This window comes from Lycorma delicatula, chromosome 2 (genome assembly GCF_047948215.1).
Source record: "Lycorma delicatula isolate Av1 chromosome 2, ASM4794821v1, whole genome shotgun sequence".
In the NCBI taxonomy this organism is placed as follows: domain Eukaryota; kingdom Metazoa; phylum Arthropoda; class Insecta; order Hemiptera; family Fulgoridae; genus Lycorma; species Lycorma delicatula.
The window spans coordinates 50,743,103-50,770,502 of record NC_134456.1 but is presented as its reverse complement, the minus strand read 5'-3'; the positions used below and the strand labels follow the sequence as shown (position 1 = coordinate 50,770,502).

The window sequence follows — 27,400 nt, the reverse complement described above, 5'->3', positions numbered from 1 at the left end:
TGAACTTCTCTTATCCAGTTTATTAGTGAAAGAAATTGATATTAATTTGTGAGATATTTAGGAAGTCTCTAGGTATCTTTATAGCTTTGTTGAATTTGTGCTTGTACGCAGTTGCATCCCATGTTTCTTTGTTGATTGTGTCTTTGATCACCAGGCTAGAATGTATTGTTAAACAGAGCCCAGCAATAGAAAAGTGGGTAGCAGACAGTATCAAGGAGTTAATAATGTTAAAAATAATAGGTTTGATAACCTTTTCATTGTCAACTTATAAGAAGACAGTGACTACCTCTACACCAGTCCAACAAATCTATAGTATGTTGATATAATGTTGTCTATCTTGTTTTCAGTCTTCTTCATTATCCTTTATATGATCTTATAAAGGATTAATGTAAATAGTCAATCCTTGTTTTTTCATTCTAGAAAAACATCTTATTCATTTCCATTTATTTAATAACCTCTTTCTACAAAAATAAAAAAAGACTTTAATTTTAAAATCCATCTGTTTCTTTTCCTATTTTCTTGATCTTTTATACACTTTGGGAAAAGTTTATGTTTCAGAACTGTAAATTATCATTGGAATAAGACACTATGACAACAGTGTATTAATATTTGTTATTCCCAATATCGTTACAAATGTTTTTATTTAACTCATTTTAAACATTCAGTTAAATAAAAACAACAAAAATCATAAAAAATGCAAGATAATTCCTTTTTAATAAAAATTAATAGTAAAGTGAAGATGATTAATCTCTAACGTATTCTAAGTTGAACAGATGAGAGAAGAAATTTGTAGCAAAAAATTTGTAGTTTTAAAAAATTTACTTGGTTAGCTAACTGTGTATTAAGAAAACTGGATTTAGTTAATTTGACGCTAGGAGGGAATACAAAGGATAAACAGTGAGGAATGCAATGACTGCATAAGACAGATTACTGAGAAAGTAGGATGCTATATTAGATTGATTAGCACATAAAGAAAGAGTGCATCAAACATTCAAATAAATAATGACAAAAAAGATGTACATTACTTGTGTGTCTGTAAGGAACCACTTACACAGCAACTAAGATGTGTACAATGTCTTTGACTGAAATTATTACAATCTTTGGTCTTGGTGTTCCTAAGTTTCTACATCTCAAATCTTAAAAAATGACCCAAGAGTTATTATTTGGAAAGGATTTTGGGTAATTTATTTTAAAAATTTAATTGTAAATATGTTTTAAAATATGCAAAATTAGTGCTATTACCTTACCACTAAAATTAAATAATTACTGTTTTATACATAATTTATGTTATCCTTTTTGGATGAAGTTTTTCTTGATGCTGAAGATGGAGATAGATAAGTATACAAATATCAATACCTATCTGGTGAATTATAAATGAAGCTGCCGTTTGGTTTTAAGTAGATGTATGCCAGTTACAGAATATGAAGATTTATTTATGTAGTTTCATACTTAAATTTACTTTCTAGTGAATCTTTTTAAACAAAAATTGTAAATTGACAATTTTATTCTAAAATTGTCTTTCAGAATTTTACACATAACTAACTTTTGTTTATTTAGACCTCTGTCCATTAATTACATAAAATATTATTTTTATGGAATAAAAACAATTTCAGTAACTAATACTTTGAGAGGACAATTTAGGATCTATGGCCCTAAAGTTTATATCATTCAGACTTAAATGCTGGTAAAGTCTGCTGATAGATGAATTAAGACTAAAAATTAGTTTGAATTCTTTCTGCCTGTTTGTTTTATATATATGTATATATATATATATATAAAATATTAGTATTTATAAACCACCAGATAATACACATATAAAGCAAGACAGCATCAATTTAATAAGGCCTTTTCAAATCGATTAGATTCATCATCAGTTATTAAAATACCATAATTATCATTAGCACTGAGCTATTTCATCAACCAAGTAATGACTGATTAAAATTGTTAGTCAGATGTTAAAATTCTATTATACAGACCTACCAAATTTAAACAGATCATCCTGCTCAAAATTTACCTGGTGGTTTATTAAATTGTAATTTTTATATTTATAAATATATTTCTCCAACTGCTCCAGTTTGTTATTAATGTTACAAATTTATAATATTTTAAGGTTATTTACTAAAACTGTAATTTTATATCCATTTGAAATCAAGTAATCTGCCATATTTGAAAAAGTTAAAGTTAAATATTCTTAGATGTTCTGAGAATCTTACTTTAAATTATCTATCCATTTTACCTATATATATGGCATCACAGTCTGTACATTTAATTTTATATATGCCACTTAAGTTAAATTTGTCAAAAATATAATTAAAGAATTTTTTTCAAAATATTTTTTACTGGTTTATATGCAGTTGTATTGTTTTTTTTTTAAATAAATATTCACTACTTTATTTGTGTTTTTGTTTATATAACTATATAAAATGTATTCTATATTTATCATAATTTTTATGACCATTCACTGGAATAAGGTAGTGTTTTTGTTATTATACTAATTTAAATATCCCTTGGAAATTTTATCAATATAAGATTTATTGTAGCCATTATGCAAAGCTATATTTTTTATATATTCCAGTTCATTATATATTACCACCTCATTGTTATTTGAATAAATAGCAGCTCTATGTATCATATGATAGTATTTCTCTTATGTGAAAATGAGTTTTTTGAATTTTTATGAATGGTTATATTATTGTTGGTAGGATTTCTATATATGCTTATTTCAATTTTATTATTGTTATTAATTTTTATGTTTATATCTAAAAAAAATATATGGTCCTGTCATTTTCTGTTTACATAGTATATTTAAGTTTATTATTAAATAAATTTAGCTTGTTTAATATTATTTGATGCTCCAGTGTTATGTTAGAGAAAATAATGTCATCCACATATCTCACTCATAAAAGAATATCATATCATAAGAGTGTAATATACCATGTATAATGATCGTTTCAAAATTCTGTAGATTAATCTCTGACATAATGGAAGAAAGTGGCATCCCCATAAGTAAACAATCATCTTGTGAATAATATTTATTATTAAACTCAAAATAGTTCTGTTTGCATATATTCTTATTTAATGATAATGATTGTGTAAACAAAATCTTCCGTTTCATTTTTCAATAATTTTTTTTTGTATTATATATATATATTGTTTCTCTAATTGGATGCTTGGATACATTAGTTATCCTAAGAGACTATCTTAGTATTTTTATTAATGTTCAGCCTGTGTAATTTTTCAATTAATTCATATCCATTATTTATATTATGATTATATGGTCAATTTAATTTTAATCTAAGTATTTTATCTACTGTTTTTGAAATGAAATATGCAGGAGCAGTTTTAAAGTTTATCAATCGTATAATTGGTATGTCTGGTTTATGTATTTTCAATCAATCTTGCTTTATATAAGAGTATCTGGTGGTTTATAAATACTAATTATAACAAAGCACACAGGAGGACAACATGTTTAAAAAATTAATATACATTTATAAATTAATATACCCTTTGCATGCAAAATCTTTAAATTCATTCAACCATATAAATCATAACTGTGTTTTTATTTGTATCCTTAACCAATAACTTTTATTCCACTTTTTCTTAACTCCAACAAAATCTGAGTTCAGAGGTACTGCTCAATAAAATTACTTAAATAATATGTTACACATACTGATAATTTATAATGATACTGAATTTTTCAATCTCATAACATTCATATAAAAATTTATTTCATATAAAAACATAATTTTTTATAATTATCACAGAGTAATCCAAAAAAATCTCCTATCATTTATTTTATAGTCATTCGTTTTTTTTAGCAATAAAGAAATATTTATATAATATAATTACATGTTTTAGTACATCATCCTTCTGTTTATCTTTTCCTTTCAGACATATGTATTTAAAAAAGATTTATTATAGATAACTTAAAAAATAATTTTATGTGCAAATTATGTTGAAAATTAATAGTACCTTTATATGGCTGATTAATTTATATATATTCCTGTAAATTGTTTGTAAAATACTGAAATGTATTTTATTTTACAACACATGTAGAAAATCAAATCAGTAATAAAAATATTACTTTACTCCAGGAGTGCTTTTTCTTTATTTCTAAGTATCATTAGCTGGTATCAAAAGTACTTCTAAGAGACATAAAACATTAATAGTGCAGTAAGCAGATATAACTGTAAAAGCTCTATTATTAATTATCATTAGACATTAGGAAAAGTGGCTCCTGGAAAAAACTCCTAAGTAATTTCTTGTTACTGGTTTGATGCTTATTTAAAATATTTTTATATATATTTTCTTATTATTTCCCTGCTAACAGCATAATGCTGAAAGTTCTGGTGTTTTTGTTCATGTAAAATCATAAGGTTGATACGATTGATCTTTATTTTTGTTGATACCAATAGTTTAACACTTTAATGAATTGTGCATTTTTAATCTTGTTTTGTTTCTTGATATCTTCATTTTGTTTCAAATAAATGTTTTTCATATATTTTAATTGTATTGACTTTATGTATATGAACTAGTTGGGAATTAGACTTTTTACATAGTTTGGAGAAAAACAGACCATTTCTTGATCTTTCTTCAACATTTTCTTATGAATTCATTTATATTCTGTGTTCTAAGTTATTCATGTTTAATAATTAATATATCCTACTTATGTATTTACTAATTTATTTATTATGCTTAATTCTCAATGACTTCAAATAAAAATCAAACTTAATTTAAATCCATGTTGAATTTTAGTGCTTAAAAGAGAGAGATACTTTTGAAGAGGAATTATCAAAAGGAAAAGATGGTATCTTTAAATTAAAAGAAGAACTAGAATACTTAAGAAAATGTCATGAAGATAGTTTGAAACTGGTAAGCATTAACAATAATAATGATGACTACGATGACTAATAGTATAATTTTTTTTTTTTTTGGGAGGGAGTGGAAATGCATTTATGCATGGAGTGCCGAGCTTCCGCTGGTGTCTTATAAAACTATCATCATCTAAAATCATCTTCCTTTCTACCAGGACTCAGCCCGGAACCGTTTTACACATTATTTCAGGCCAAGTTCTCTTATTCTAGCCTGAGAAGACCACTATCTAGTTTTCACCCGAGCTGGATAGCTAGTCTTGAGCACTCTCCCAACTGCTCAGACCACAGAGCATCATCGTTGTGGAGGCTCAGTGCTACAAGATCTACCTCTAGTGTTCCTCGATCAGTTGCCCATAGAGCACATTTGAAAAAGGTGTGCTTGTCTTCGTCCTGTACAACGGGACAATAAAAGCAGTCGGGGGATGTGCTTTTGCTATGGCATGGACATAAGCGTGGAAGTGCCCGTGACCCGTTAAAGGGAGGAAAGGATCACGTAGTATTTCATCTCTTCATGCCGTCACTCTGTCCACGGTCTTACCAGAAGGATAAGCGTTGCCGTCCATCATCCTCTGGTATCGTGGTCCCAGGTCTCTTGCCAAGCGAGGAACGTTCGAGTCCGTTTCTCCACTGCGATGATCTCCCAGTCTTCGCCTGCCGCGTTGCCTCCTGTAGGCCGCCTGGCGCTCCCTTGCCGAAAGAGCAATTGGTATTTTGCTGGAGACCACCAGAACGGCAGGCTCGGAAACCGTCCGATACCCGGAAGCAATTCTCAGGGCAATGGTGCGTTGCTCTTGCGCGAGCCGCTTCAGGTTTCTATCGAATCTTATCGCCTGGGCCCACACTTCCTTCTTTCAGCAAGAAGAAGAAAGTCGAATGCAGCTTTCTGAATATCCTCTCCGCGTGTTTTATTAAGAGAAGCTTATCGTCAAACAAAATTCCTAGATCACTCGCTTTATATACTGTACAGGTAAACCTCCAATGCTGTAACTGTAATACGAGGTGGAAGTCTTCTTCCACCTCGTATTACAGGTAAATTGAATACAGGTAAATTGAAATTCCAGGTAAATTGAAATCACCTAAAACAATTACACCATAACGTAGTACATCCAAAAGAGATTTAAAATAATTTTCCAAAATCATAGGAGATAAAAACGGAGAAAGTAGCGGTTAGAAATTAAATGTTTTTTCTGTCCAGACGGGTAATTTCAATCCACTTGCCTCATACACCAACTCGATATCTTTTCTCCAAAACCTCTTAATCCTTCTATCTATAGCCAGTAAAACACCACCAACTCGGCAGGTGATTCAACTATAATTTCTGTCAGTGCTAAAATCAGCAAACGATTCAGGAAAGAAGTCAAAATTCGTCTGTTGACCATCTAACGAAGTTTCTGATAGAGCGATAATACTTTGACCCAAGTCAACTACAGAGGAAAAAAATTCGCTGCTGTTAGTACGAAGTCGTATAACATTCTGGTAATAGATGGAAATCCCATCACCGGGTTCTCTGGGATTGGCCTATCTCCAAAGGCGTACTGAAATCATCTTCATGGTATTTGGAGTTCTCTTTAATTCTGCTGTTGAATAGCGTCCACAAAAACCCTGAGGCCAAATAACAAGATCATTAATCTAAATCGGACTCGGAAACACCCACTTCAAATGAATTGTAGGAGTCAAATTTTGTTTTAATGGAATGCATTCAGAATAAGTAAGTTCCAGGGGTTTTGAAAAATTATTTTCCATACCAACAGAGACCGAAGGTTGAACTAGTAATTGCCTTATCTTTATTAATTTTTTGAGGTCGTTTCTTCGCAATCTTTGAATAGTCCGGCGTCATACTGAGCTTTTAATACAAGCGCTAAACTCAAGTATGGTCTGTTTGAGAACAAGATTTTCCTCCCGCAGAACACTGTCTTACTGAAGACAACTCGCTACGAAAAGAGGAAAAGCACATCATGAAAACCATCTACAATAAGAGTTTGCAGTACGAAATTTGACCGGGAATTTAATGACGAGGATTCAACGTTGAAAACATTATTAAATTCTATTAATTCTTTTTGTTGCGTCTTCAGAAGTGGTCAGTATCAGCATCAGATACATATGGAACAACGGAACAAGATTAGATGTCTTAACATTTGTTTCACCATCATCCCTACGCTTTCTCAGCATGCATGAGTCACAATTATATCCACTTTCGTTAAATATGGCAGTTTCAGCTTAATTCGTAAAACCTCATTTTGCATGATTTACAACGAAAATGCATTTGCTACCCGAAAAATATTTTATTACAACAGGGACAACTGTTGGAGCTCCCTGGCATTGCGTCATTTTAATTTGTCTATCGATAGTTCAAAGCAGTAGGGTAAAAACAAATTTATACATATAAACGGTTTGTTAAATCAAAATAAACAACTATTTAGAACAAAAAAGACGACTTGTAGCCAATAAAAATAATTTTTAATCAACAAAATGTTAAAACCTTGTTAAAACACAAAATATAAAAACAGCACTAAGAACTAAAATAAAAATAAACAAAACACGGAAGCGACAAAAATACAACAAATAATTATAATAATGGTATGGTTCGTTCAGGAGTTTCCTGTAGAGTACAGAATTGGCATTCCCGTGCTGTCCGAGCTGGTTGCGGTTTCGCTGTTTGTAGCGGAGGCTGGAGGTATGACAGTAATCTGTTTTTAACAATGCTGGGCGGAGTGCGGATGGGGAGTGCTCATCCCTCTTCACGGTTGTGGATCCGTGTTGAGGGTGGGCTGCTGTGAGTTTGCTCTGCTGAAGTCTTGCGCCGCCCAGTATGAGTCAGTCCTTGGCAGGGATTGTCCTGTAGATAAGGGTATTAGAGTCCTTACTGCTACGTGCGAGTCCCCGGGTTGGGTTAAATTTGAGGAAGGCTACTGACTGGGGAGATCCAAACAGGATCAATGATCCGGGTCATGCTCAACCGTCTTTCCGCCACAGCTTGTGACATATTGAATGGCAAACATACAGCTTATGAAGACTTCAACATCCACAATTTCTGTGGTAGAGGATCCACATAAAAACACTTGTCTTGGAAAGCCTCTATTTTCACAAGGGAAGAGGAGGAAGAGTGTTGTGTTGAGTTCTTGGATATTGAGAAAGTTTCGACTGAAAGGCAATGTAGCGATACCAAAATGTTTGGTAATAAAAAGGAATAAAGGCATTATGGAAGCGGCTGGAGGACCAGTAAAGGATGTGAAGAAGAATGCTGTAACATTGTTTGCTGAAATTATTAATGATATACAATCGTCACGGCTGCTGAAGGCGAAGAAGACTGAAATGTTAAAGATTGAGGTTTCACCACATGGTATTTTAAATACGTCATAGGTTATAGTTATTTGAAGGGACTTACACTGAACTGCAACCAAGAGGAAATCATGAAGGAACTGAAGGAAAATGAAGTTATAGTGTGTCGATGATTGAATACCCGATGCGATGGAGAAGATCTACAGTTGCCTAGAAAAGATAAAGGCTGGCTTTCACAGATTAGACATCCATCCATTCATCCCAACTCCATTGTGATGCTTTGAATACAAGAAGTTTGGACACACAGCAGTACGTTGTACAAGGAAACAGATCTGTGTTTGTAGTGAACTGCCACATCTTGATAATCCATGTAGAGATCCAAATGTGTGCCACAATTGTCGCGGGAATCATTCAGCAGGATCTAGAAACTGCCCAATATAAAAAGAGTAGGTAGCAATCCAAGAGGTTAAGACAGTTCAAAAGGTAATCTACTTCGATGTCAAAAATAGATCACTGAAGGTAATGTCATAAGCACAGGCTGTGTCAACTCCTGCGACTTCAAAGCAAAGGATTTGATTGGGGGCTTGCAACGGCGTTAGCAAAAATGGTTGAATGAATTGTGGACAACAATCTTGGAAATCGTCCAATCGTTTATTTCTTTAAGGAATAAACCTCTGACTAGTTTCAAGGTGAATGACAGTGAATGCAGAATAGAAAAGAAGCCTGAAGCCAAAACAGAAACTGCTAAAATCCTTATACAGGGAACTGAGAAAAGAGAAATAAAATTATAAGAAAAACAAGATTTAGCAAAAAAAAATGAGCCCCAAAAGGGTGGAGGCCTTTAAGTGAGAAAATGAGGATTTCAGCTGCTCCACAACCATTAGTGGGGGAGTGCATAGAATATTGATACACTACTGACCGGTGCCATCCGATACCAGTAGCAAAGCATCCTCTGTCCTTTACTGTGGAGGATCAGATGATTCTGTCTCTGAGGCCTCTTATGACTTAAGATTTATTATATCTTGAAATTTGATATTAAGGCCTTTAGTCAGATGGAAAAGAGAAACAAAAGAGGATGGTGTATGGGTTAAACCTAGGTGATAGAAATTAAGAAGAGATTGCTTTTGTTTTTCATTTGAAGAATTTTAATGAAAGTATATTTTTTAATTTTTGTTTGATATGAAGTTTTACAGTTAAAACAGTTTTAGAAGTTTTAGAAAAACAGACACCCAACTGTACCCTGTAGATACCTCATTTCTGATTAAATTTTTTGTAAAGCTCTTAGGAAACTAAGAAGGTTGAGAGATCCATGTGCAGAGTGGTTTCACTGAGCCCACCTACAAAACAATTTATTTATTAGCTATTAGAAGGTCCTGTTATTTTACCATAACAAAGCAAGGATAACAATATATTTCCTTTGATGCATTTTCAAGTAAGATGGGATAAGACTTGAGAAAAGAAGGAAGATGAAAAAGTGGGCAATCAGGACATTGAGGAACTGTCATAGATTGGAATGATTTACTTACATATCTAGGACCATTAAAATAATTCCTATAAAGAATTTTATAGGAAAAGGTTTTTGAAACATCAAAGACAGACCTTCCTCACTCTTGAAACCTTTTTTATTTATACATTAGAGAGGTGATGGTAATTCTTTATTGTTTTTTATATATAAATTGGAATTAAAAAAAGTTAGCAGAAATATTGGATGATATATATTCATAAATATGAAAATATTTAATTTGAAAGTAATTAGGATTAAAACACAAATAATAATATTACATGTTATTTACTAGAGTGTGAAGTATGAAGTAGATTACTATCAAGTGTAGTTTTTGGTATTTAGGGAGATATTAAAAACCCCCACCGGGTTGGTCTAGTGGTGAATGTGTCTTCCCAAATCAGCTGATTTGGAAGTCAAGAGTTCCAGCGTTCAAGTCCTAGTAAAAGCAGTTACTTTTACATGGATTTGAATACAAGATCGTGGATACCGGTGTTTATTGGTGGTTGGGTTTCAATTAACCACACATCTCAGGAATGGTTGAACTGTACACGACCACACTTCATTTACACTTATACACAGAATTGAAATTCCCAGAGGCTAAACAGGAAAAAAAGGGAGTCATTAAAAAAAAATTCTATTAAGAAATTCCACTTTAATATACAGTTGGAATTAGAAAATAAGAAATGGAAAAAAATTCACTTTCGAAGCGGAGGTAGCAATTCAAAAGGTTAAGACAATTCAAAATGTGAGCTACTTCAAAGTGAAGAAAATGTCAAAAATAGAATAGCCAATGGTAATGTCATAAGCACAGGCTGTGTCAACTCCTGCATCTTCTTTCAAAGCGAAGGATGTGATTGCAGAACTAGCACTGGTACTAGCAAGTATGGTTGAATGTATTGTGAACAGCAAACTTGGAAATCGTCTAACGAGAGACGACAGCCCAAAATGAGGCTTGATAAAACGCTTGTATACGCATGCTTGATGTATGCATGCATTATATACACATGTAGCACATTTATAAAATGTTTATTTTACAATTTGTTTAAGATCAGTCAATAAGAAGAATATATATACAAAATACAAAATGTATTTTTTAGAAAAAAGTGTATAAAAATTTTAAAATAAGAAATTAAAAGATAGAACTATGGTAAAACTATTTAAAAAATTAAATGGCCTGTTTGAGTGGGAAAGAGATTTTAAGTCAGCTATCCAGAAATTTGAGTTAGAATCTTAAGAAAGTAGATTAGAAAGAAACTGGATTTTTTGCCTCATTTGTTAAGGCATCCTGTGTTAGATAGAACTAAACAACTGTGCAGGTCAGTAACATCAAGATACTTATGCTTTGATTTTAGAGTTTAACACTACTTTCAAGTTTAGTAATGTATCATTATCAAATATTAACTGAGTTATCAGAAATATTTGAATAATATATTTTTTTTATTTAATACGAAATGTATTTTATTGAAGTTATTAAATAAAAGCTGTTATGATGTTAAGCTATCTTGATGTTAGAATCTTGTATAAAGAAGAATATTAAGGATTGGCAAAGTATATTTTAAGACATCCTAGATTATTTTGGTAGTAAAGAGAAGTGTGTTTTGGGCAGTGATATATATATATATATATATATATATATATATATATATATGTTTCATTCATATTAATCTTATTATGAAAGATATTTATAAATAAAATATAAATCACTTTGTTTATTGCATTATTAAAAGAATGTTGCAGTACAGTTGACCTTTTGACTCACAATTTATGCTTGATGTGTGCAAGTGTTGTATATCCATCTAACAGATTTATAATAGAATGTTTATTTTATAATTTGTTTCAGATCAATCAAAAAGAAGAATATATACAAAATATGAAATGTAGCTTTCTAGAAAAAGGTGTTCATAACAAAACTGAAAATAAAAAAATAAAAGATAGAACTATGGTAAATCTACTTTAATTATTAATATTTACATGACTATAAGAAAGAGGAATATACATATTTTAACCTTTTTTTTTTAATATTATGTATATTTATTTTAATTAATCATAAAAATAAAAATAAAAAATTGTTAATTAAATGTTACAATCAGTATTGTGTTCTCATCAAATCATTATGCTCAAAAGATTTTTATAAATTTAAAAAATCTATATACTATATGGATGGTAAAAAAGAGGAATATTGTTGAAAAGCATTCTGAGGAATAGGGCGATTAATATTTCCAGATATAATACATTTTTCTTACATATTCCATGACCTTAGGAATTCAAAAATTCATATCCATGCCAACAAAGGTATGCCAATTCTATCTGTCTTGAGCCAACCCGAACTATTTGCGATTGCTATTCCCGAATTCTCCCAGATCAAACCTAATAACATCTCATCGTCCATCTGCAATTACCAAAAGTGTTGTTCTATTGAACTCCCAATGAAAACAGTAGCAACTACTCTTTCATTCCCCATTTGCAGGAAATAACCGCCCATTAGAATCTACGACTATATATATTTCCGCTTTGCTGATTTCTGATTCAAATGCGCCTTGTTTGAACATGGAATGTTTGCAACATTCCTTGTAGGAAATTTTAGATTAATAACATTAGGAAACCTATGATTTTTTTTTTTAAGATCATAGGTGAATTTGGCCATGGTAGCTGAAAGGGAACACGTTCAAATTATTATCTATTATTGCACTGCCCATATTAATTAATCTTAAATTAACGCTGTTATTGTTAAAAAAATGTGTGTGGATTGGGTGTAAGTCTGTAGTTTCGACAGCATGCAATGATCCCGCCTTTGAGAACCAAAGGTAAATGCCAGGAACTCCCAAATTATTTGTTATTGCGACTCACACTGGCCTCAGAGAATCTCTCCTTGAATCCCAGCATTGTCTGCCATGTGGTTGCCAACTGGCATTGATAGGATTGCGAGATTTTAATGACTGTAGGCATAGCTTCATCTGTTAGCTAATGCGAGATTTGGTCCCTATTCTTTTTGGTAGCTTATCGTGTTTTCAAATACCCTGTATGAACAGGTCAAGGTATCTTACATCTGAATGGTAATTCCTAGAGACTAAACAGAAAAAAGAAAAGAAAGATAACAAATATCTGAAACCGAACAGTACCATCTCATGTCCGAAATGTGTTTGTGTACAAGTGTATGGTGACTAATTGTGTTTCTTGGTTGTTATACTTTGGTGGGAGCGATCACTCCTTCTAGTATTCATAATTACTACATGTTAAGAAGTAGCATTTAATCAATATTTTGCATCAGTTTATAAGTTGATTGACAGGTTAAATGTTGGAATAAAATTCCATAAAATAAAGAATAATATTGTACTGTGTGAAGAAATTCTGATTTTTTCAACAGATGTTTAATTAAGAATGGATTTTATTCTTTTCTGTTTCAAAATAATGGGCATTAACAGTGAAAGAAATACTAATAAATAGAAATTATCTTATCATGAGTAGTAAGTAACTATATTATACATTAAAATCATACTGATTTAATTTTTTTTATTACTCTGAGTTTTTTTTGTTGTTTAGTTGCTTTATTATTTAGTTTAGATCAACCACCGCGTTTGTATAGGGGTAAAATCATCGTCACAGATCAGATGTTTATAACAGCTGATTTTTGAAATCAAATGTTCTGAGGTTCAAATTTTAGTAAATTTGAATACTAGACTCTGAATATGGGTGGGTGTACTTTGGTGTTTGGGGTTCAATTAACCACACATCTCAATGTTAGAATGTTAGAATTCCAAAAAAGGTTGGTAGGTTAGAAAATTTAAAGAAGGAAATGGATAGGATAAATGTAGATGTAGGAATTAGCGAGGTTCAATGGGAAGAGGAAAACGACTTTTGGTCAAGCGATTTTAGAATAATTAACTCAACTTCAAATAATGGGCAGGCAGGAAGTAGGTTTTGTAATGAATAAGAAGATAAGGAAGAGAGTAGAGTATTTCAGAATACATAGCAGTAGAATCACTGTAATAAGGATAAAATCAAAACTTAAACTGTTGATTGTTAATGTCTATATGCCTGCAAGCGCCCATGATGATGTTGAGGTAGAGTGTGTACACGAAAAAATTAATGAAGGAATTAAACACATAAAAGGGGATAAAATTTTAGTAATAGTTGGAGATTGGAATGCAAGCATTGGTAAAGGCAAGGAAGGAAATATAGTGAGTAAATACGGGCTGGGCAGAAGGAATGAAAGAGGGGATCGACTTGTAGAGTTTTGCACGAAGTATAATTTAGTAGTTGCCAACACCCAGTTTAAAAATCGTAATTAAAAATATACACATGGAAATAGCCAGGTGATACTGCGAGGTATCAGATAGATTACATCATGGTTAAGCAAAGGTTTAGAAATCAACTTGTCGACTGCAAAACACTCTGTAGCAGACATTGATTGTGACCATAATTTAGTGATAGTGAAATGTAATTGGGATTTAAAAACCTGAAGAAAAGGTGTCAGATGAATCAGTGAAATTTAGAGGAGCTTGTGGAAGAGGAGGTGAAGAAGATTTTTGAGGAGGACATTGCAAGAGGTCTGAGTAAAAAAGATAAGGTAGAAAATGTAGAAGAAGAATGGGAAAATGTTAAAAAGGAAATTCTTAAATCAGCAGAAGTGAACATAGGCGGAACAAAGAGAACTGGTAGAAAACCTTGGCTTTCAGATGATACATTGCAGCTGATGGATGAAAGTAGAATATATAAGAATGCTAGTGATGAAGAAAGTAAAAGGAACTATCGATAATTAAGAAATACTATAAACAGGAAGTGCAAACTAGCGAAAGAAGAGTGTCAAGTGTTCAGAAGTGGAAAGAGAAATGAACATTGGTAAAATAGATGGAGCATACAGGAAAGTTAAGGAAAATTTTGGAATACATAAATTAAAATTTAATAATGTGTTAAACAAAGATGATACACTGATTTATAATACAAAAAGAAAAGTTGATATGTGGGTGGAATATATTGATAAGTTATATGGAGGAAATTAATTAGAAAATTGTGTTGTAGAGGAAGAAGAGGAAGTTGAAGACTATGAAAGGGGAGAAACAATACTGAGATATGAGATCTGAGAGCATTAAAAGGTTTGAATGGCAGAAAGGCTCCTGGAATAGACGGAATACCTGTAGAATTACTGTGCAGTGCCAGTGAGGAGGCAATTGATAGATTATACAAACTGGTTCATAAATATTTATGAAAAAGGGGAAGTTAGTCATGATACCAAAGAAAGCAGGAGCAGATAAATGTGAAGAATACAGAACAATTAGCTTAACTAGCCATGCATCAAAAATCTTAACTAGAATTTTGTACAGAAGAATTGAGAGGAGAGTGGAAGAAGTGTTAGGAGAAGACCAGTTTGGTTTCAGGAAAAGTATAGCACAAGGAAAGCAATTTTAGGGCTCAGATTAATAGTAGAAGGAAGATTAAAGAAAACAAACCAATATACTTGGCATTTGTAGACCTAGAAAAGGCATTCGATAACATAGACTGGAATAAAATGTTCAGCATTTAAAAAAAATTAGGGTTCAAATACAGAGATAGAAGAATTGCTAACATTTACAGGAACCAAACAGCAATAGTAATAATTGAAGAACATAAGAAAGAAGCCATAATAAGAAATGGAGTCTGACAAGGTTGCTCCCTATCCCCGATACTTTTTAATCTTTACATAGAACTAGCAGCAGTTAATGAAGTTAAAGAACAATTTAGATCTGGAGTAACAGTACAAGGTGAAAAGATAAAGATGCTACGATTTTCTGATGATATAGTAATTCTAGCTGTGTGTAAAAAGTATTTAGAAGGAAAAATGAACAGCATGGATGAAGTCCTACCCAAGAACTACCGCATGAAAGTAAACAAGAACAAAACTAAAGTAATGAAATGTAGTAGAAATAACTAAGATGGACCACTGAATGTAAACATAGAAGAAAAAAAATTGTGGAGGTAGAAGAATTCTGTAATTTGGGAAGTAGAATTAGTAAAGATGGACGAAGCAGGAGTGATATAAAATGCTGAATAACAAAGGCAAAACGAGCCTTCAGTCAGAAATATAATTTGTTTACATAAAAAATTAATTTAAACATCAGGAAAAGATTTTTGAAAGTATATGTTTGAAGCGTAGCTTTATATGAAAGTGAAACTTGGATGATCAGAGTACCTGAGAAGAAAAGATTAGAAGCTTTTGAAATGTGGTGCTATAAGAGAATGTTAAAAATCAGATGGGTTGATAAAGTGACAACTTAAGAGAGTGGGAAATCAATGAAGAAAGAAGCATTTGGAAAAATATACTTAAAATAAGAGACAGACTTTATAGGCCACATATTAAGGCATCCTGGAATAGTAGCTTTAATATTGGAGGGATAGAAGAAGGAAATAATTGTGCAGGCAGGCAACATTTGAAATATTTAAAACAAATTGTTAGGGATGTAGGTTGTAGGGGATATACTGAAATGAAACAACTAGCACTTGATAGATAATCTTGGAGAGCTGCATCAAACCAGTCAAATGACTGAAGACAAAAAAAAACACTATCTGGGTATGAAAACACTTCACAAAAAGTGTACTACAATTTTTTTATACTGTACTTTATTACAGTACACTATAGCTGTTACTTTATTACAGTACACTATAACCAGGCTCTCTTTGTTAGAAACATGAAAAAGGAACTGAGTTTTCATAGGACATTTATTTTATAGTGAAACTATTACCAATACTGATACAATAAACTGAACTAACTAATTTTGATAAGTAGAATTTTCCTGTAGTTGCAATAATAAAAACAGTATAAGAATCATGACCCAAACTAAAGTTCATTCATAGCTACAAAGATTTACTTATTTAAAAAAAATATTTATGTATTCATTAATAACAAAGATTTACAAATGACTTGTAAGCATGCTTAATAAAGTGCTTGGGATTTGAAGAATTTCTTCAATGACCCTCTTTAAATTATTTTAGTATTTAGATTATGAAAGAGTATGTGTTCCTACAAATATCCCCATAGAAAAAGTCATTCATTTAAATATTATGATTTTTAATTATTTAATGGAGGATAATATTTGGAATTTTTTTTAAAATGATTTCCAATGATGTAAATAATTCTACCTCTTTTAGAGGAAATGAGAATAACTTACTCTTAATCATTTCAATGAGATACAGCAAGGTGCAATGAGAGATGCCTCTGCAAGATGATGAGATGATGAAAGGTATAATTTGACTTTCAGATGACATCACAATAAAACAGGTAAATTTAGGCAGTTAAAGTATTTGAACACTGCAGTTTTATTTTTAATTAACAAATATTTTAGTGAACTGAAAGAGGTTAAGAACATTTAATGTGGATTGTCTTAAAGTTTTTTAATTCCACACATGATTAAATTATAATCTTTTGCATAAATTTAAACAGTTCTTGGAATGTTCTGCAGGGGTAAACTTTTTAAATTAAAAAATGATTTTTTTTGTAGTTTTAATCTATTATGTTTTATTATTGCAATTCTTGTAATTTTATGTACTGTAGTACTATAAATAGCATAAAGATTTTGTTTTTATGGCTTAGTTTTAATTATGTTGTTGGCATATTCTACTTTAATGTTACGTTGACAAATGATAGGCACCAGTGATGTTTGACCCACCGGGTTGGTCTAGTGGTGAACGCGTCTTCCCAAATCAGCTGGTTTGGAAGTCGAGAGTTCCAGCGTTCAAGTCCTAGTAAAGCCAGCTATTTTTACACGGACCTGAATACTAGATCGTGGATACCGGTGTTCTTTGGTGGTTGGGTTTCAATTAACCAAACATCTCAGGTATGGTCGAACTGAGAATGTACAAGACTACACTTCATTCACACTCATACATATCATCCTCATTCATCCTCTGAAGTATTATCTAAACGGTAGTTACCAGAGGCTAAACAGGAAAAAGAAAAAAGGTACCAGTGATGATATAAACAAAAATGGAATAAAATCTAAATAAATAAATAAATGTAGGTTTATAAATTCATTTTTGACAGATATGTACTGATCACTTACAAAAAAATTAAATTAAATTAGGGATTGGTAGTTTATTAAATAATGTCAGATATAGTCTTAAGCTTAATTATAAATTTCACAAATTACAATTTCTTTTAAAAAAATAAATATATTTCAATAGAACATATAAGACAACCATTTATTTAATTCTTTCAGTGCTGTCAAGAAAGAAGCTATCTTGAAACAGAAGTAAAAAAACTGGGCCAAGTAATAACCGAATTAGAATCTCAGGTAATGGTTACAATGTTTATAATGTCACAAAAAAAATACAGAGAACACTAGATAATTTACCAACATACACTACATGTTTTACTCAGTGTTTTAGGTTATAGTTCAGTTGTTCCCATGTCATACATTTCTGGTGATGGGTAAGGAATTCCTCTAGGAAGCCTGAATCTGTTGTAGTGCAACTGTTTAATTTATGGAAGTAAGGTAACCTTTATTGCAGGATTTATTTAAGCAGATCAACATAAAATCATTGCTATTTATAAGCTGCTCCCGTCTTGAGAAAAAATGCCCAAATTTTACAAAATGTTGTACACTGCTGCCTAAATTTGAAGTGTACCTCTCATCAGAGTTATTTGTTTTCTGCTGTGATTCCCTTATAATATAACTTTCCATTCCTTTAACATTTGCTTGATTTTTTTTTTTACTATTTTTGTCTAGTGAATTTAAGTCAGAACTCAGAAATCTGACCTAGAATGAATACAGTCCTGAATTGTACAGGTCCTGGTAAGACCTGTACAGCCAGTGTGTCCTATTGGAAGTGACCTGTGAGATAGTTTCATCTAGATTTTCTGAGGATAAGTTTTATTGACTTCTTCGTTTTATTATGGTGTATGGCTTGAGAAGCTATTTAAGAAAATTGAACAAAATATAATTTTTAAAGTTTTAACAAAAATCAATTAAAAGTATAAAAAGAAACATGTAAATCAGGTAAACTTTAAATTTAAATTATTTAGATAAGGATTTAGTCTATTCTTACTGCTATTAATCTGTCTAAAAAAGAAGCAGTAGTGAGATAGCAATAACAATTCCAGGAGATAAAATCAAAATTTAATTTCCCCTGATGTATTTGTTATTTTAGTACAAATTAAAAATTAGAAGACATATTGAATATTATCAGTTAAGATAGAGGAGAGAAATTTAATTTAACAATACATAAAACAGTGGTAAAATAATATTCTATGTATCTTCATGGTAGGGAGACATTTGAACCCTGCTCCTATCAAATAAAAATTAAAAATTTAGAAATTTGAAAATATACAATGTTAAGAAGTGTAGCACTTACAGCAGATTATGGGAAGTAGAAAAGCAGGAAAAGAGTAGAAAAAGTTGATTTTTAAAGAGGATGTTTTGGATAATATTGAAAATAAAATGATTGAATTGAAAAGATACTTTAAGATACAGAAGAGAAAATTTGATACTAGGATCTTGGAAAAAGAACTGAATTAGTGAACCATATAATTAAGGCATCATGCATTAGTTATGTTATTTATCTGTGGAATTAAAAATGATATTTATAATTTAATATGATATTTGTACATGACAGTTCTAAAACATTAAATTCACATATTCTTTGGTTTCAGTTTTATATAAAAAAAACTGTCATACATTGAGCTTACATACATTAAGCTAATATTCATTCTTATAACTTAGATACATTTAGCCATACATCTTGACCTTCTCAAGATTATTTTATTAAAAAAAAAATTTTCCTTACAAACTGTGCATAGTAATGCACAGTATGCTATGTATGTGCATAGTAATTTAACAGTGAAAGAAATGATTTAATGCAATCATTATTATTGTGTATAACTGTAAAACTGAGTTAACTTTTTCTTTGTATCTATTTTTATAAAAAAAATGCCCTTTATAAAAAAAAATCTTTTTTTTTTAGATAAAAGAAAAAGACCAATGTATAAACAGAATGAAAAATATGACTGCAAAAGATACTGAAACAATTAATGAAATTGAAAAGTTAAAAGAAAAACTAACTATGGTAAGTAAATGTATAAATTTGTTTTAATTCATTTTAATTGTTAGTTTTTAATTTAATGTACTAGTAAAATGGATTAAATGATTGCTAATAATTCCCCATTTCCGACTATACTAAATGAGATAATTCACTCTGTTTGGGCTTGGAAATACTTTTCAGATAAATGTGTAAAAACCTTTTTGAATTTTAATATTTTAAGAGATAAAAAAACAATTTTTTTACCTCTTAATAGGGTTTTTGACCTTTTTGCTGTTTTATGCTACCACTATTGTCAGTCTTTATGAGATTTGGTAAAATTGTGATGGTAATTTATGTTTGTAATTCTGATTATGTACTTTGTGATTGAAGCTGCTTTGTGAGTGTTTTTAGGAAATCTAAAAACCCAATGACATCAAAGTGTCTTCTGCACTGACCAAATTGTTGCTCTGAAGAAATTACAATACACTGATAAATTTGATAAATTAAACAGGCTTTAATTTTTATTTAACATTATTATTCTCATATGCATGTGTTTAATTAACACAGGAGGGTCTAGACAGCTGACAGGAAGGGCATGCAAACTGAGGCCCGTTGGCTAAACAGCCCCTGAACATCATCCTTTGGAGATGTTAGTTTATGGATATATATTAAAAAATATTATATCTAACCAAAAGATAAATCAGATGAAGGAAATTGAAAAAATCATAATTAGTTTGGTTACACTCAGTAGAGATTTAAATATTTATTATATAAATAAATAAATATATATATATATATATATATATATATATATATATATATATTTGTACTTTGCTAACATGACATGAACTGATATCTTTTGCTAGGCCTACCTTTATCTAAAATTACTTCTAAGAATTACAAACTTTTCTTATTTTTTATCTTAGTTTTACTGGTGTTTCAAACATGTGGGCTTATGCAACATAAACACAGAGTTTTAAAAAACTTTTTTATACATCTGAACTATTTACTGAAAAAAATCATTAGAATTATAACAGTGGTAGGTGCTCGTGAAGTCAACCTGGATATATGCTTTTTATAAGTATCTACAGATATTATATTTAATTTTAATAAAGTTAGTAGATTCTACTGGTACAGTTTTAGTGTAATTATGACAACTATTTGTTCTATTTCTTTCAGAACTGTCAAGCAAAAAGCCTTCTTGAAACAGAAGTACAAAAATTGTGTCAAACAATAAGTAGATTACAATCAGAGGTAATGCACATAATATTTATGAGTATATAAAAAGTATACTTAGAGAATATAAAATAATTTTTATATATGTAGTTCTTTCAAAACATCACTTCTTCAGAGTTAAATGATTACTCCCATGGTTTATCTCAAATGGTGATCTGATTGAACAAATCATAATTATAAAATTATAATTGTATGTTTGTTGACACTATTTCTTTGGGTAGTCTGACCCTGTTCTTGTTATTATAATTACTGGAGGATTAGAATTTTGTTGCAATATGTATTTGATCTGATTAACATAAAATTGAATGAGCATTGATGTGCTGCTTTAATTCTAAATAAAATTGTGTCATTCTTCTGAAGGATTGTGTGAAGTTTGAAGGCTAATGCTGGAAGGTAACATTAATCTATCCTCTGAGTGGAGTTTCTCACGCTGCTGTGACTAATGGTAGACTACCCTTTCCTTCTTTGCTACTTATATTTCTTATTTTTTCTAGATATTTTCTTTAGTATTTTGGGTTCTTTGGGCATAGACCTGCTAATGCTGAGGATGTTGGAATTTGTACAACCAATATATCCATTAAGTAATCCAACAGGGAGTTTTTGAAGCTTTATCTTGGGGGTTTTTATCTCATCTTACATCTCCATAACTAGCCTTATTATAGCTCAGCTGCTTATTGAGGGAAATGTAAGATTAAAGATACCCTCATCAAAAGACAAGATAAAAGATATACACCATACAGCCACAGACAACTTAATAAGTATTTATTCAAAATTTTATATTAGAAAAAACTACAAATGATATGAATACAAACTATAAATGATGGTGGTAATTCTACTACCAGGTGGTAGGTTATTGTCCTTATTTCTGGGTTAGCCCAGAAATAGCTGTTGGAGTGAAAATATACGAAATATTGCTTTAAATTTTAGAAAAAGTTTTCTTCAAATTGGCTGGGACAAATTATTACTTAACACTTCTTAAAGATTTCACATCTGTTTTTAAAAAAAATTAAATCTGTATTCAAAACACTAGAATTTGGTTCATTAATGTTTTTTTTTCTTTTGAAAGTGTCATACTACTTTTGAATTATTTAAAAAAAAATTCCATTGATTCAATTAGATTTTTTAAAAAAATTACCAGTTCTTATTAATCTTTATCTTTATTGATTGCAAGCCTAAGATAAATAAATGTGTGCTTGCTGGTATCAAGATTAGTTCTTCTTAGCTTGATTCCAAGCAATTTAGTATTTTTTACCTAAAATTTCATAATCTCATCTTCCTTACTGAAATGTGCAAAAGTACATCTATTTTCATAATACTAAAAAAGTAAAAAACAAAAAAAAAACTGTTCTAATTTTTCTAAGTCCTTTCTTGATTGCTCAGTGCAAATGATTTATTAGTTTTAAAGTTCATAACAATTTTTTTGTATACAAAACCTTACAATACGTATAGTTTTGAAATTAACTTTTCAAGTACTTTTATATGCATTTCAGTTTGATATTTTTCAAACAATTTTGATTTTTTGGCCAGAAGAAAATGCTTCTTTTTTCCATCATTCTGTTTTATTTAAGTATTCTTATGCATATTATCACTTCTATGACTGAGACAACTCACTGATATCCTAATTACAAATTGCATTGTTATTAGGCAGCTACAGAGAGGCACAAATACATAAATGGACTTGTTAACAAATATACAACCCAAACACTTATTTCCTGAAGCAGTAGGGGGTAAAAACATTTTAAAGATACAACCCAATACCTAAAATTAACAAGATTACTGTATGTAAATGGTTAGTTAATCATATTTTATTTTAAAAAAAATATTTTATGTAAAAAAATTAACTCCAATAAAAACAAGAATTCAAGGAAAATGGTGAGATTCTCCCTGCCACTGTTGATGCATCAATTTATGAAATAAAAGAGCTTTTTCGTAAATAAAAATATAAATTAAATTCTACTAGTGCAATGAACTGTAAATTAATATTATCATGATCTGATAACCCCAAAATAAACTATTTTTCTGTTCAATCACCCTGTTTATTTTTGTAATTATCTTTTCTTAGCTTTTTGTTGAACAAATTATGTAATACTTAAATAAAAAATAAAAATAAACTGTTTTTTAGGAATTTATTTAATAATACTTTTTATTAGTGACCAGAAAAGATTATATTATAATTGATTTTGTTGTAAATATATAAACTAAAACTTACATATACATGTGCCATATTTTTTTTTTTACATTTCAAAATTCAATAAATAAAAACAAAGAAAACATTTTCATTGGCAATCACCTTATAGTCAAGTATTTGAATAAAAATATAAACATTGTACATAATCTGACTTATTTTTAAAGCAATATAATATGATTCAAATAAAATTCAACAATGGGGAAGATTTTTACATACAGTTACTAAAATTTATACATTTAGTGATTGGTATATTTAAAAAATAAAGTGCAATTACTAATGATAAATGATGAATAATTTTCAAATATTCTATGTTCATTTATTATCTTGTAGATTTTCCTCTATATTTGTGCTGTTAAGCTTCAGCTAAATCTGTTTCAGGAATTAAAGATCACAAAAAAAAAAATATAAAATAATTATCTGATTATTTTCAAAGAAAAAATCTAACTACCCTTTTTTATTAAATGAAATAGAACTGTAATATAATTAAGTAAAGAAATACGAGTAATTAATTACGTTTTAATTTGCATTTGACAAACTCCAATTTTTAGGATAAATTTTTAAATCTTTTATGATATAGTAGATGAGATGTATGTATGTTTTTTAATTAAAGACTGTGTATGTTTATCATTTAAAATTAATAAATTGGATTAATTTATCTGCTGATTTCTGAGGCGGAATGGTAGCGTCTCAGCCTTTCATCTGAGGGGGGGTCCTGGGTTTGAACAGGTGAAATTCTGGTGAATTGATTCATTGAGAAAAAGAGGAATTTACATAAAATGTTTCATGTATTTATGAATGTATTTTTTTTAATCAATGAATAGTGTAAAATTTAAAATTGATTTTCTCCCTTATTTGTTATATTTTTTTGTTTGATAGTTTGTGATGAAAATTATTTCAAACTATAAATATAATTTAAAACTTTTGAAATGAGAACCTAAGGCAAATTTAATGAATAGAAAGATTTCTATTTCTGAAAATTTATATGTTAAATTTGATTTTGTCATTTAAAAATTATTTTGTTTAAAAGTTCAAATGATTTTCTTTATTAAGTGAAACTAGAATGCTTCAACTGGGCTTCTTAATGTCTCAGATATAATTAGTTTAGGGTTCCAAATTTATCTCATTGCTGCGTAAGCTCATATTATACATTTCAAAAACTGCATGCAGTTATTGTTAATATATACCTTTTCTAAAGAATTGTGGTGTTAATGAATTTTAATTTTATTTATTGATCATCATCATTATAAAAATCAATCTTTTTAATTATATCAATTATTTGGATATCCGTAAAAGTACATTAATCAAATCATTTAAATTTTTTCACATAACTCATAAAAGATGTGACTCAAAACATCTGTACGATATGAAATTCACAGATACACAAAATTGAATTAAAACACTATATTAAATAAGAAAATGTAACATAGATCAAAAACATTATTTGACCCCATACTAAAGAGATTTACCAACTACTTCAAGATGAGTGCTGTTTACTACACCATTAATGAAAGAATTGGCAATGATGTGGAAAAGATCTTCCAGAAGCATACATTTTGTGTTTTTTATATTATATTCTGTTCACAGAAATCTAGCAGTCTTTTACCTCTGGCATTCATCTTTCCTAATCCAAATTTGCCCAACCATTTTCATTCAGTATTTTCATCGACTGATACATTGAAATCACCAACTATAATTAGATTACCTTTGTCTTTAACAAACTTCTATATAGAACAATATATATATATATATATATATGAACAATCTGTTCATATATTTCCTCCACTTCTTTGTTCTTACTATTAGTTGCAGGTAGGTAGGAACACACAAATTAACAGGTTGGGCTTTAATTGTAACCATGATTAATTACTCTGTCACTATGGTGGTATGTGTTCAAAATGTTGTTCTTCCATTTCCCTCTTAAAACTACTGCAACTCTATTCCTTCCTGACCTGACACCATCGCTGTGAATAACTCTGAAATCTTCAGACCGAAAATCTCCGTTTCCTGCCCATCTAGTTTCGCAGATGCCTAAGATGTCCATTTCTGATTTCCTCATCATCTTAACTTCTCACCTTTTTAAAAGTGTTTTTACATTCCATGTTACTATTTTATTCTAAAAAATTCCTTCCGACATCTACTCTTTGCAGGTTTATCCAAGACATTCCCTTGCAGAGATCCGAATGGGGAAATTGAAGCTCTGGAAAATTTTGAATTGGACGCTGCCAAACTACTTGGGAATCCTATATGGGATAATTAATGCAGTGGTTTCCCGTTGCCTTCTGCATCCCTCTGTCATTGACTACGTTACTGGTTCCTCTGCCTTTAGGGACAATTTCTCATCCCTGGGACAAGGGGTTGCTTCATCTTTACCCGATCATTCACCCTTGACATACCGTTGGCACTTGGTAAGAGCGGACTCCTTATACTGGAAGTCGTTCGGTTATAAACAGGGTGCACTTAGAGTCTGCTATATGTGAAGGTGAGGTTGACTTTAGAGTGAGAAAGGCTTTAAGAGATGCATCACCACCCCTTACACCCCTTTTAACTCATAAGTAATGAAAATAATTGATTACTGTTTTTTTGTACAAAGTGGAGATATTGTAATTTTGTTGTACAAATTTTATCCAGTAAATGCATCATCCATTATGCATTGTGTACACTACTTACAAGGAGAAGGATCCCATTTTTTCACTGTTTAACTCTAGATACACTAAATCACTCAGTACATCCATAAATAAGCTTTTAATTACATCTGATGATAATTTTTTTTTTGTCTTCAGTCATTTGACTGGTTTGATGCAGCTCTCCAAGATTCCCTATCTAGTGCTAGTCGTTTCATTTCAGTATACCCTCTACACTGATGATAATAGCATGCACAAGTAATTTTAACTTTACCATAATCCATATTCATTATAATCTATATTTTTTATTTTCAGATCCTAGAAAAAAATAAAATGATAAAGATTCTGGAAGGAAAATTGAAAAAATATGAAAATTCACTGAAGAGTCAATGTCAAGAGAATTTAGAACTTCATGAAAGAATTAAACAGATTACCAGTGCATCTTGTATTGTACACATTAAGCCCAGTACCACATGCACCCACAAATTTCACAGAAAAACAACAACATAATTCATGAATTGCAAATTGACTTTTCTGTATTGTTATTTGGATAATATTATTCTATGTTGCTGTGTTTAAAAGCATCTTCAGGACTGAACATATTAAAAGCATGATCATGAATGATCATATTAAAAGCATGTTCATGACTGAATGTATTTTTTGCATAAAAGTAACACTCATCATCACGTTTAATTTGATTAATAAGGTTACTGTTTTAACCTTACTTTCAGTTAAAAAATTAATTAGACTGAAGCAATAAGGTAGAGAGCAATTTTTTAATTATTTTGCTCGCTGTTAAACATATTTTTTTAATAATAAAAGTAATGCATTTATTTTTTAAGGCAATGTAACTGTTTAAAAATTTGATTTATTTAATCCATCTCTAAATCTATTTTAAGCACTTTATTCGTTAATCATATAATATTGTGAGTTTTATATGTAATGTGTGATGATTATTTTATTTACACAGATTATTAGTTTAATTATATAATTTACATTCTGTAATGTATTTGAGGTGTGCTATATATATGTATTTATTTTTTTATAACTTAAACAATTGTAGTATATGCATATGTATAGCTATGTTTAATTTATATGAATGTATACTCATATTTCTAAATAAAGAATCATTATGATTCTTAATGTATATGTGTACTGTTCTCTTTAAAAAAATTCTGTAATAAATAAAACCATGTATTTATCAAAATATGTGATAGATAAAAAAAGTCAAATAAAAAAGACATCTGGCTATCAGTTAATAAATGCTACATGTATGTCAGTAAACACACTGGCGTGTAATATATTCCATAGGCGTGTATAATATTCCATAATTATACATCATTCACTAATAGAAGTGATGTTAATAGTACTGTATTGACAGTAGTATTTACACCAAATGAATGATAACATTTTCTGACAATGAATAAACGTTTTTATAAACCATAGCACATTCTTATTCTTTTTTACTTACAACCAATGGATGAAAAGAGTTGCAATGAGGCCTATGACAATGAGTTGCACTGCATTTCAGTGGGAAGGCCTCCATCAATAATTCTCCCACTTTCCGAGAGACTAGAAAGCTGAAATTTTGCATACTTATTTGTAAAGGGATCACTAGAAAAAGTAAGCAAATATTAGTTGCTTACTTTTACTAGTTTAGATGAAGAATCTCTAAAGGGTTGAAAAACGGAATTTCTGAAATTAAATT

At 30.2% G+C, this 27,400-nt stretch overlaps 1 protein-coding gene across 1 annotated transcript in view; it reads left to right on the top strand.

The window, feature by feature from the left end:
* LOC142318788 (uncharacterized) overlaps positions 1 to 26,395 on the top strand; it is a 324,097-nt gene extending 297,702 nt beyond the window's left edge. The window contains exons 52-57 of the mRNA XM_075355258.1: positions 4,756 to 4,872; positions 11,498 to 11,599; positions 17,847 to 17,921; positions 19,591 to 19,692; positions 20,827 to 20,901; positions 26,008 to 26,395. Of these exons, the coding sequence (XP_075211373.1) occupies positions 4,756 to 4,872; positions 11,498 to 11,599; positions 17,847 to 17,921; positions 19,591 to 19,692; positions 20,827 to 20,901; positions 26,008 to 26,202 (666 nt within the window). The 3' untranslated portion in view covers positions 26,203 to 26,395. The remainder of the gene's footprint in view (positions 1 to 4,755; positions 4,873 to 11,497; positions 11,600 to 17,846; positions 17,922 to 19,590; positions 19,693 to 20,826; positions 20,902 to 26,007) is intronic.
* The last annotated feature ends 1,005 nt before the right edge of the window (positions 26,396 to 27,400 follow it).